Source organism: Triticum urartu, chromosome 1 (assembly GCF_003073215.2).
Source record: "Triticum urartu cultivar G1812 chromosome 1, Tu2.1, whole genome shotgun sequence".
NCBI lineage: Eukaryota > Viridiplantae > Streptophyta > Magnoliopsida > Poales > Poaceae > Triticum > Triticum urartu.
Window position 1 is genome coordinate 273807447 of NC_053022.1, and position 13088 is coordinate 273820534.

At 46.7% G+C, this 13088-nt stretch overlaps 1 protein-coding gene across 2 annotated transcripts; it reads right to left on the reverse strand.

Moving 5' to 3' along the window:
- Positions 1 to 4994: 4994 nt before the first annotated feature.
- LOC125507446 lies at positions 4995 to 12474 on the reverse strand. 2 transcript variants are annotated; one of them, XM_048672025.1, is made up of 6 exons: positions 11943 to 12473; positions 7663 to 7797; positions 7548 to 7590; positions 7247 to 7309; positions 6963 to 7077; positions 4995 to 5483 (listed from the first exon to the last, which is right to left on the reverse strand). In XM_048672025.1, exons 1-6 carry the CDS (start codon positions 12326 to 12328, stop codon positions 5353 to 5355), a joined length of 873 nt encoding a protein of 290 aa, XP_048527982.1. In that variant the 5' UTR covers positions 12329 to 12473; the 3' UTR covers positions 4995 to 5352. The 2 variants fall into 2 exon arrangements, with proteins under 2 accessions (XP_048527982.1, XP_048527988.1); XM_048672031.1 differs by lacking the exon at positions 7247 to 7309 and having other exon boundaries at positions 11943 to 12474.
- Between the last annotated feature and the right edge of the window lie 614 nt (positions 12475 to 13088).

The window sequence follows — 13088 nt, forward strand, 5'->3', positions numbered from 1 at the left end:
TCAATGCGATTATGCCTCTAAGTCGTGCCTCGACACGTGGGAGATATAGTCGCATCGAGGGTGTTACAGCCGCTACCTCTGCCACCTTGCGCTCCGACTACTCAAAGGCTAGTCGGAGCGCCTTAGCATTCTTTCTCCGAAATCAGCGAGCATCCGTCTTGTTGGAAATATGCCCTTGAGGCAATAATAAAAGCATTATTATTATATTTCCTTGTTCATAATAATTGTCTTCATTCATGCTTTAATTTTGTTATCCGGAAATCGTAATACATGTGTGAATAATAGACACCAACATGTCCCTAGTAAGCCTCTAGTTGACTAGCTCGTTGATCAACAGATAGCCATGGTTTCCTGACTATGGACATTGGATGTCATTGATAACGAGATCACATCATTAGGAGAATGATGTGATGGACAAGACCCAATCTTAAACATAGCACAAGATCGTATAGTTCGTTTGCTAGAGTTTTCCAATGTCAAGTATCTTTTCCTTAGACCATGAGATCGTGTAAATCCCGGATACCGTAGGAGTGCTTTGGGTGTACCAAACGTCACAACGTAAGTGGGTGACTATAAAGGTATACTACGGGTATCTCCGAAAGTGTCTGTTGGGTTGACACGGATCAAGACTGGGATTTGTCACTCCGTATGACGGAGAGGTATCACTGGGCCCACTCGGTAATGCATCATCATAATGAGCTCAAAGTGACCAAGTGTCTAGTCACAGGATCATGCATTACGGTACGATTAAAGTGACTTGCCGGTAACGAGATTGAACGAGGTATTGGGATACCGACGATCGAATCTTGGGCAAGTAGCATACCGATTGACAAAGGGAATTGTATACGGGGTTGCTTGAATCCTCGACATCGTGGTTCATCCGATGAGATCATCAAGGAGCATGTGGGAGCCAACATGGGTATCCAGATCCCGCTGTTGGTTATTGACCGGAGAACGATCTCGGTCATGTCTACATGTCTCCCGAACCCGTAGGGTCTACACACTTAAGGTTCGGTGACGCTAGGGTTGTAGGGATATGTATATGCAGTAACCCGAATGTTGTTCGGAGTCCCGGATGAGATCCCGGATGTCACGAGGAGTTCCGAAATGGTCCGGAGGTAAAGAATTATATATAGGAAGTGCTATTTCGGCCGTCGGGACAAGTTTCGGGGTCACCGGTATTGTACCGGGACCACCGGAAGGGTCCCGGGGGTCCACCGGGTGGGGCCACCTGCCCCGGGGGGCCACATGGGCTGTAGGGGTGTGCGCCTTGGCCTATATGGGCCAAGGGCACCAGCCCCAAGAGGCCCATGCGCCAAGAGATAAGGAAAGGAAGAGTCCTAAAAGGGGAAGGCACCTCCTAGGTGCCTTGGGGAGGATGGACTCCTCCCTTGGCCGCCGCCCCCCTAGGAGATTGCATCTCCTAGGGCCGGCGCCCCCTCCCTAGGCCCCCTATATATAGTGGGGGGGATGGAGGACCTCTTACCTTTGCCTTTGGTGCCTCCCTCTCCAACACATCCTCCTCATCCATAGAGCTAGGCGAAGCCCTGCCGGAGTACTGCAGCTCCATCACCACCACGCCGTCGTGCTGCTGCTGGAGCCATCTTCCTCAACCTCTCCTTCCCCCTTGTTGGATCAAGAAGGAGGAGACGTTACGCTGACCGTACGTGTGTTGAACGCGGAGGTGCCGTCCGTTCGGCGATAGGATCTCCGGTGATTTGGATCACGTCGAGTACGACTTCCTCATCCCCGTTCTTTGAACGCTTCCGCGCGTGATCTACAAAGGTATGTAGATGCAATTCAATCACTCGTTGCTAGATGAACTCCTAGATGGATCTTGGTGAAACCGTAGGAAAAGTTTTTGTTTTCTGCAACGTTCCCCAACAGTGGTATCAGAGCTAGGTCTATGTGTAGTTCTTTTGCACGAGTAGAACACAATTTGTTGTGGGCGTAGATGTTGTCAACTTTCTTGTCGCTACTAGTCTTATCTTGCTTCAGTGGTATTGTGGGATGAAGCGGCCCAGACCAACCTTACACGTACGCTTATGTGAGACCGGTTCCACCGACTGACATGCACAAGTTGCATAAGGTGGCTGGCGGGTGTCTGTCTCTCCCACTTTAGTTGGAGCGGATTCGATGAAAAGGGTCCTTATGAAGGGTAAATAGAAGTTGACAAATCACGTTGTGGCTTTCACGTAGGTAAGAAAACGTTCTTGCTAGAACCCTCTTGCAGCCACGTAAAACTTGCAACAACAATTAGAGGACGTCTACTTGTTTTTGCAGCAAGTGTTCTGTGATGTGATATGGCCAAAGTTGTGATGAATGATGAATGATATATATATGTGATGTATGAGATGTTCATGCTATTGTAATAGGAATCACGACTTGCATGTCGATGAGTATGACAACCGGCAGGAGCCATAGGAGTTGTCTTTATTTTTTTGTATGACCTGCGTGTCATTGAGAAACGCCATGTAAATTACTTTACTTTATTGCTAAACGCGTTAGCCGTAGTAGTAGAAGTAATAGTTGGTGAGCAACTTCATGGAGACACGATGATGGAGATCATGGTGTCATGCCGGTGACAAGATGATCATGGAGCCCCAAGATGGAGATGAAAGGAGCTATGTGATATTGGCCATATCATGTCACTATTATTGTTTGATTGCATGTGATGTTTATCATGTTTCTGCATCTTGTTTACTTAGAGCGACGGTAGTAAATAAGATGATCCCTCATAATAATTTCAAGAAAGTGTTCCCCCTAACTGTGCACCGTTGCGACAGTTCGTTGTTTCGAAGCACCACGTGATGATCGGGTGTGATAGATTCCAACGTTCACATACAACGGGTGTAAGACAGATTTACACATGCAAACACTTAGGTTGACTTGACGAGCCTAGCATGTGCAGACATGGCCTCGGAACACAGAAGACCGAAAGGTCGAGCATGAGTTGTATAGAAGATACGATCAACATGAAGATGTTCACCGATGTTGACTAGTCCGTCTCACGTGATGATCGGACACGGCCTAGTTAACTCGGATCATGTTATAGTTAGATTACAGGAGGGATGTCTATCTAAGTGGGAGTTCATTGAATAATTTGATTAGATGAACTTAATTATCATGAACTTAGTCTAAAAAAATTTACAATATGTCTTGTAGATCAAATGGCCAACGTAGTCCTCAACTTCAACGCGTTCCTAGAGAAAACCAAGCTGAAAGACGATGGCAGCAACTACACGGACTGGGTCCGGAACCTGAGGATCATCCTCATAGCTGCCAAGAAAGATTATGTCCTACAAGCACCGCTAGGTGACGCACCTGTTCTCCCTGCAGAACAAGACGTTATGAACGCTTGGCAGGCACGTACCGATGACTACTCCCTCGTTTAGTGCGGCATGTTTTACAGCTTAGAGCCGGGGCTCCAAAAGTGTTTTGAGAGACACGAAGCATATGAGATGTTCGAAGAGCTGAAAATGGTTTTCCAAGCTCATGCCCGGGTCGAGAGATATCAATTCTCCGACAAGTTCTTCAGCTGTAAGATGTAGGAAAACAGTTCTGTCAGTGAGCACATACTCACTATGTCTGGGTTGCATAACCGCTTGACTCAACTGGGAGTTAATCTCCCAGATGACGCGGTCATTGACAGAATCCTTCAGTCGCTTCCACCGAGCTACAAGAGCTTTGTGATGAACTTCAATATGCAGGGAGTAAAGCATCTTTGTTTTCTGCAACGTTCCCCAACACGTCTCCACCGTCGTAAGCGAGTGGCGGTAGACCCAAGCGAGGAGCCGCTCCTCCTCGTCTGGCACTTCTGGCAACCCGCGGCGGGGGCGAAAGGATTACTCGGTCACGTCCCTCTTCTTTGCCCACTGCCTCTCGCGGCGGGTGGCGCGCGCCTCCAAGTCTAGCGTGCACGTCCGCAGGGCCGGCGGAGCGGGCACTAGCACCCATCGCTGCCCTTGCGAAGCAGCGGCCGACGGGGGAGGTGGACGACGGAGGGGCCGCACGGACTGCACGGCCCTCGCAGAGCTGCGAGCGGGCCGGGAGGGGCCGGCTCCGGTGTCCGAGCTGCGCCGGTAGGGGACCGACGACAGGGCAGATCCGGAACTGCCCCCCATGTCCACATTCAACCGCTCCAGCGTAATGTGGAGGGTCAGCTCCTCGTCGATATCGAGGTCGGAGTCAGAGCGGTTGCTATCGCTCTACATGCTCACCGGAGTTGTCGGATTGGATCAAAGAGGGGAGAAGAAGAAACGGAGTGAGCGGCGAGTGAAGTGAGTTAGGGTTTTGGATTGAGAGTTTTGTGGGGACAAAGTGAGGTCGGCGATGGGTCGTGCTAACGTGACGAATGCACCCGCGCCACCCTATATCCACCCTACATTTGGGCTGAATATGAGTGACACCGAACAACTCGGGCGTCTGAGGCCAGTTTAAGACGTCTGGATGGGTCGGATTTTTTTTAACCAATTTGTGACCGAGCGGTCTGCCGGGACATTTGATGCCAATTTCAAACGTCTAGATATAGATGCTCAAGGGAACACTCCCAGATTGCGATCGCTCAAAAGAGAATAGTTTTACTTCTACAAAAAATAGTTCGCTCAGGGGAGCTCCAAACGTCAGCACATTATTGAGGTCCATAATTAATACAATAAACCGTATATATTTATTCCTTTTTCTTTGCGAGGGATATATATCTACTCCTCATATCATTAATAAAAAATTATATGTTCTGTAAAACCAAACCCAACAAATATATTACAATAATTTTCCGCAACAACATGCAAGGTATCATCTAGTTCTCTAAAAAATTCAATGCAATGCGTGTTACTTTGTTTTCCTCATATTGCCATGAACATGCATCGTTCCAATGGAGTTTTAAATGGATTATAATCTGAATCATTTAAATCTTTGCAAACGTTCTATCCAGCACTTTTCTCATGGATTTGGATTTCTCCGCAGTGTACATCTTCAGTTCGGACATTTGAATGTGAAAGCACAACAAAGGCCTCTGCATGCATTCCATAGATAGCAACAAGTGGCTTTCAGCCCTTTACAAACTCACACCCACATTAACGCTAATCTTGGCCCCCAGGTAGGGCTAGACCAGAAATCTTGAGTAAGGTTTAACCAAGAGATCTGGGACAGGCAGCTCTCTCTAATAGTGTCAGAAGAAACACGTCAAGAAAGATCAATATCAGGGCTGCATATTTACATCGGAAGGACGTGATTTGATTGTAATCAGCAGGCTTTGAATTTGAGCTTGTTTTCATGGAGCAGTGTGTAAGAACTACCAGCTGTCAAAAGGAGAATCCAAACATTGTCCTCTATACTATTTACAGGCCTAAGCTATACTCCGGGGTGGTACCCACTGGGTGCCATGTTTTCCATCCTTGGCATGCTTCTCCTCGAGCCAAACTCCTGGCAGCACTCGAGAGCTAGTCGAAGGGCAGTGCCCAAGCCGAGAACAACCAGAACACCTGAAAACAACTAGTCAAGTCAATGAAACATCCTATGTGTGGTGCCTCCTGTAAGCGAACCACAATAAACAAGTGTATGCACCAACACTGACAGAATAAACCAACCTGAAGTATAACAAACAAATTAATAAAGTAGCCTGCGAGTACAATCAAATTGACTGCCCACGGAAGTGAGTTCTAGTTCCGAATGACACATTATCTGGTTTTCTTATTTTAATTAAAGATCATGGATACGATTTCTTGCTAACAGCATTTTCCAATTGATTTATTAGCTACATGAATTGATACAATTCGCTACTCCTTGAAAAATGAGAATGAATATTTGCAATGATATCTATGCACTAGTTCTTCTGCGCTTCATTCAATTAAATGTGTAATGTGTGTTGTGGCAGCCGACCCCCTTCATAATTTTATAAAGCATATGGCGTATGGTGAGGCGACTTCATAAGCATAACCTAACTTTATATGTCAGCAAATTAAATCAATATTTCATAGGCACAAACCTAACTTTGCAGGTCAGCAAATTAGATCAAATTAAGTTCACATTCCACGACATAGCAATGGCAAAAACAGTAAATCTGAGAATTAAATACAAGGATCAAAGGCTTTGTTGCCCACATTCTCTTGCCTCTTTTAGAACATAAGCAACAAAGCATGTCACTAGCAGGCAGCATCCACTGAAATAATGATCAGTGTCATACTAAACTGTTGTTATCTAACTATAATAAGTGAACAGAGGGGAGAGAGAACAAAATAAGTACATTAGTAGGAGCAGAGCAGCTTAGGGGTGGTGACATTCAGGGCTTAATCTGGCCAACAGAACAGTGAGGACAAGAAGCTGGGCATGGAGATAGAGGCGGCATACTTTCTGCTGATAGGGGTGACGACTCCCAGCGTGCAGAACATGGTAGTGAGAAAAAGAAGAAGCTGGAGGAGCGGGAGAGGAGAAGATAAGGCATGCCTAGCAGGGAGGAAATGTAGCTACGTGTAGTGGCGACACAATGGCCGCGCCTAGAGACACCAGAGCTCGGCAAGGCAGAGGGTGGCTGGTAGAGGCGCTGCCGCACCATGGCTTTAACCCAATTCCTTCTCCTCTTGTCTGACATTCTTTGAACATAACATCAGGTGTGGACATGTGGTTCAATATCCATGGACAACCTCACAATGTTGCTCCTATTGACTAGTTATTATATTGCTTTAACAGGGAATCAGGGACTAAGTGTTGCTGAGACACAAACTTAGTGGCATATAATCTCAGACCGGGAGTTGTAATAGTTGTTTCTCAAAGAAATATCAATACTCATTCGGTCATTCCTATGTTGCCACAGAACAAACTTGATATAAAACTAATCCTTCTTAAATGTCAGTTTCCACACTTTCAAAATCAACGAAAGGCAAGTGATAACAGAACACAGAGACAAGTGGTTACAGAACATAAAGGAATATTTGGATCTGGTACACCAAAATACTATTCCATACCAATTATTATGTTCACAGGAAGTGCGGAAACACCAAGAGAAACAGATATCAGCACATCCAATAATAGACCACCAATCAGAATTGCAAATGCAACCCAGAGTGGGCTAAACCATCCCTGCATACACACAGAACAGGCGTCAAATATGAAGCAGAAAAAATTGTACAAGTTCTGCAGAGTTGAAGACTTGCACATGATGATTTAATTAGTAATCCATTTCTCGAGCCAGATAGTCATATCAGTGTATTTGTTTCTTTTTTTTCCTTATCCACAGTCATAAAAATACCCTTTCACGTCCTCCTCGGCCCCTTCCATAAGCTGAATCAACCCTCCAAACCCAATAACTTGTCTGCTCAATGAAAACAAGTAAATTTTCACTACCAGAAAGAGGAATTTGATTAATTTTTTGCAGCCTACAATTTCAGGGGGTCCCGAGTTATTTAACTGTAATATGGAGATATTGGAACATGCAGTCAATAGAAGATGATATATATAATGCAATATATTCTTCAAACATCAGATCCATCCAGTATAGATTTTCTAAACGCATCTTGAAAATGATATAAGGCCAAAAATGGAAGACTTACACTTGCTTGTGTCTCTGGAGGAGGTATGTTGACAGCAACTTGCCTGTGAAAGAAAGAACTTGTGTAAATCAAAATAGTTAGCAACAGCCAAAATCCATTTGAGACGAGGACTTACTGGCATATCTCACACTTGTTTGAACCTCTAGTACGGAACCAGACATCAATACAAGTGCGGTGAGCTTTTGAAAGATCACCACGACATCTGCATCCAAGGTCTACCAAAGGTTCTTCTGACTTTTGCTGACAAACTCTGCGTTGAAGTATCACATGTTACTTAAACCTCCAAAAAAAGTTAATAAAAAAGGTAAACAGCAGCAAACAAGTAGCAGGAAATGTTATATTTTAGGGTCTTTTAAGGAGGGCCTATGAGTGAGCAATTTTCTGTTAATAAAGAAGGGCCTGTACGAGTGAACAATTTCACAAGGGACACACATTGCTTACAAGGAAAAGGCGACCCATGTAACCGGGTGGCACTGAAATGTATACCGGTTGGAACCAATTATAAACCAAGCTGATGCTGGCATGGCTATCCGTTAACTTTTACAACATTCAAGAAAACAGACCTATATTACCAGTTTGAGAGATAACAGTTTCGTCACCAACGCACTGTGTAATGCTTCTATCATACTCCCTCCCTCTCAGTGCATAGGGTGTGCGCGTAGTTCTAGGTCACCGATTTGACTAATCAAAAATGTGTTACATGTCATCAAAAGCATATCACTGGACTCGTATGCGAATGTAGTTTCTAGATATATATTTTTATTACATACAATACATATTTAGCTAGTTAAATTGATGACCTAGAACTACGTGCATGCCTTATGCACCAGAACAGAGGGAGTACCAATGACGATAGCCAATGGCTAAAGCACAACTCCCCAAGCAATGCTAGATGCTATCACTCATAGTAGCCGCCTCACAGGAAACAGTTAAGCTTGTAAGAAAGTAAAACATGAAGATTTCAGGCAAATGGATCATAAGGAACCAGAATAAGACAATAAAATCACATAAGGATTACAACATAACGATCACAATGTAGGGTTCCCTTAGATGACTTTAACATCAAGAACCAGAGTGGCTTAATACTGTAAGCCACAACAGGGTGAAACGAATGTGTCACTGCAAACAACCAAACCATACTTTGCCTCTCCTGGTTGCGTCTGAACTTTCAACTGTAACTGGAGGAAATTAAAAACATGCCCATCGAACATCAGTGCATCATAAGGTAGTGGCTACGGGTAAACAGCAGTAAACAAGTAACAGGAAATGTTATATTTTTGGGTCTTTTAAGGAGGACCTATGAGTGGGCAATTTCCTGTTAACAAGGAAAGGCCTATGAATGAACAATTTCAGTACATTAGAGTTGGTACAGTAATCTTTAACTAGTCAGCATAACTCTAGTAATGATTACTCCCTCCGTCCCTCAATACATGGCGTTAATTTTGAAAATAAAAATCCCGTATTATGTGGCGCAGTCCTCACAAACGTGCTAAACTTTCACTTTTACTCCTTCACGTGTGGAGTTATTATCAGGAGCTGCCGCCTGAGGGGAAAGAGCAAATAGCCGAACCATTACAGTGTGCATGCGCTTCTCTCCTCCAAAAATCATGCTGGTTTCCTTACTCCCTCACCCTGTCCTGCTCGTAACGCGACGAAAAAAGGCCATGACTGCCTCCAGCTCTCCCTCACTTCATCCACATGGAGACTTTGTTCTTCACATTTAACCAATGGTGGCATCGTCACCAGGCCAGATGGCAGGAGGCGACAACAACTCGGTCAACTCACATACACAGATGAGAGCCCGGAAGCCGTGGCCTTCGCCAGCAGCCAGCACATGGAAAATGGGGACTCCCGCACTGGCATGCACGGCGATGCAGTGCGATGTGTGCGAGATGTTGCTCCGTGCTGCTGCTCTCAGCCCACTGCTATCATTTGCTTGGTTAATGGTTTGGTTGACCACTTAAGCATATGCAGACATCAGGCATCTGGTGCCCAATGCGGGGATGTAGGTGTTGGCACAGGCGGTCACAGAGCTGGTGGCCAAGAGCGCAGTGCCGGTTTCATCCATTTGAAAGACAAGCTTGGGACAAGCTTTTTCGGACGGAGGGAGTACTCGGCAGCCGTGGGCTAGGTGCCAGGTGCCAGCATTGGCGGAGGCGGAGCTGGTGGGCTCGGTTGAGGTGACCACCATGGCAGGCGTGGCCGTGTGGGTGCGGTCAAGGCGCACGTGCACATGGTGCCGGCGGTCGAGGCGTGCGTGGTTGGAGAGTTGTAGCTGGTAACGACGGTGCAGAGGTGCGCTTGGGGGTATTTCAGTCAAAATCTTCTCTCCAGCGCCCCTGTCTGAGAAAATATTCTGGTGGCACGTTGAGAGAAAGAGGGAGTATCAAATATCAGCATGCCGCCTTACATTAATTTAACTACAGCCAGCATCTATATAGCAGCTGGATAGCTTTTTAGTTTTTGATAGCTAAGAACTAAACAAGGTACATCAATTTACTGAAGCCATCTGCATGCAATAATGCTTCCCTAGTCTATACTACTCCCTCCGATCCATATTACTTGTCGCGAACTTCGTACTAAATCAGCGACACTTATTTTGGGACAGAGGGAGTACAACTTTAGTACAAAGTTGTACCAGATGAGCGACAAGTAATATGGATCAGAGGACAGAGGGGGTAGTAAAAATACACTGATGATAGTGCACATCATCTTACATCGCAAATGCTAAACTACTGAACCATTAGCTAAAAGTTGCTATCACTTTGTGTTACTTCAATTAAACCAATCATTTGGGCTGATTCTTAAGAATAAAAATAAAACCCCAACTGCATTCAGAAGCTTAACCTGTCTCCTATAGATTACAAGTTTATAGCCAGGATCAAGATTAGGGCTAAACAAGGAATTAGCATCGTGTCCCTTGGCACGAAATCTATTTCAGTGTGCTAGAATCTCACCTAGGATATTAGCATACCCAATTGGCATGATCCATGTGCTAGAATCTCCACGAAACACATATGAGAATCACATCATAGAGGGTCTGTGTCATATGTGGTATGAATTTACATTACCTAGGCCCTCCTTTCGCCCTCAGGTTACGCATGGGCGGAGACAGGCCCCAGGCAGCCCGGGCGGCTGCCTGGAGCGTGAGGCCCATCACATGTATGCACTATAACAAATACTGTAGATCAGGACGAAAGCGGCCTGGGGCGTGAGGCACTGAGGCCCATCTCCTTTGTTCGTTTCCTGCATGCCTGCCCGCCGTCCCTTCCCCCGACTTGGACGAACCCTAGAGCCTAGGAGGCGTTGCTCGGTGGCTGCCTCCCTGCCCGCCGGCGCCGCCGCCCGCCGGCGTGCCTACCCATCCGGCCAGCTCCATCCCGCAGCGGGAACGCCGGGCAGCCCCCCAAGCCGCTCTTGACCCACTTCTGCGGCAGCAGGTTGCCCCGCTGCGGGCTGCTGCCCTGTCCGGCGTCCAAATCCCCTTCTGCACCATCAGGTTACTATATATCCAGTTGAATCTGTACTATATCTATCCAAATGTTAGTCCAATACTCTGTTTATGACTTGAACTCAGAGGTTTTTGTCTCCAATGTCCAATCTATGGAAGTAGTTTCATTGATGCCATATAATTGATGCTTCAAAATGATGTCGCACATTTGAAAAAGAATTCAAGCATCAGCCTTACAGTACTAGTATTAATCTGAACACCTAAATTCTACAGCTAGCGCAGTGTCGTTGCTAAGAAATCTGAATTGGTTGAAATTTGTGCTTGTTTCGGGTTGATAAATGCAGCAGTAAGAAGGAATGAAGCAGCCGTTCAGATATCTTACTGCTGCATTTAGGTGTTCAGATTAATACTAGTACTGTCAAGCAAACAGTACATTGTTCATGCCAAGTTGCCAACCAAGTCATGACTTCTTGTTGCTTGATGCCACTGTTTGCTAGATGTGGAAACAGATTTAGTCATTTAGTAATTTTTGTTTCTATATAATTTTACATGGAAGAAATACTGCATTTGAATATTATGTTTGAGTTCTTATTCGTTATGCAATATAGATTGACTTTTCTATGCCTTGAAACTAAAGTTTTTTTAGGGGTAGTTTTTAGTCCTTAGTTTCTTGCCTGAGGCGTCGGCCAATCCTGGCTCCGCCACTGAGGTTACAGACACAGATTTCATGCAGGATGAGCAGCCCAAACCCCCCATATTACTTACACAAAGGCATCGGCGAAGCCCTCGCTGATAATTTGCCCACGGAATGGCCAGTACGAAATCTAACACAGCTACCACACAAACGTTTCCTATTCCCTCCCTGGTTCGCAATTTGAGCAGGATCAGACGAAACATCCGACGTTTCACATGAAGAAGGACGAGACCCACCACCGACAGTATACCTGCATTGCTCGTCGAAGCTGTCGGATCTCGCCAGCTCTGCCTCCTTCGCGGCCGCCACGGCAACCATGGCGCTGGCATCCCCGACCTCCAGAGGGGGCAGAGAGGCCGGAGCGACGCCCTTTTGCTCGCGCGCCTCCTCCTCCTCCGGCTTCGAGATCACGATGGTGAGTACCGCCCCGGGCGCCTGTGCGGGCACCTCAGCCGTGGCCACGACCACCGGCGCAGGCACTTCAGCCGCGGCCACCACCACTGATCCCGGTGGTGGCGCCTGCACCTCAGCCGCGGCGGCGACCACCTCCTGCTGCTGCGGTGGCTGCTGCATGGCTAGCTCATGAGCGGTGGCCGGGCCAGCGCCCGACTCCGATCTGGCGGCTGCGCTCGACATGGGCTGCGCCTGCCTGCTCCTATGCGGCTCTCCGTCGAACACCTCGCGTGCGAGGGGGCGTTTTCCTTTCCGGAAAGGGAACGGGAGGTGGGGGGGCCGCACCTACTCCTGCGGCTACTGGCTGCGGCGAGGGACGGGCGCTGGTGGGCCTGCGCCGGCGGGGAGATGGGGATGGGTGGGAAAGCTGCTGCTGTGGGGGCGAATCTGGATAAGTACGGGGCCTCTGCGCCAAGAGGAAATGCCACTGACGGGTGGGGTAAGGGTGTCGCCGCAAGCGGGTGTCAGTGAGATGGCGTCGGAGAGGAGTGAGTAGAGGGAATAGCGGCCGGTTTCGGATCTGGGGCAAGGAGGTGTACGGAACTGAGACTGAGAGCAACTCTTTTTCGAATACGGTACAACACTTATCTCTATGAGCATAAAAACACATTTTATTTCTACGAGCATTTCTGAAATATTGAGTCGACATGTTACATTGAGATTGACGAAGTCATCAAAAACGTCTCATAGTCGACGGGAACATCTCCTCTCATTAAACATGCATCACCGAAAATTCTGAAATAAATTCAGGAATAAATGCGAGCACCATAACTTAAATCCTGATGAGCTGGGATACCATTATCCATTTAACCATCCAACCACAGATTGGTTCGTAGACTAAGAGCATCACTTTTTTACTAGGAATTGGAGCTTTTATTGCTTAACGGAAATCCGATTACAATGTGCCACAAGGTTACTAACAACGAAACCTGGGCTTTCCTCT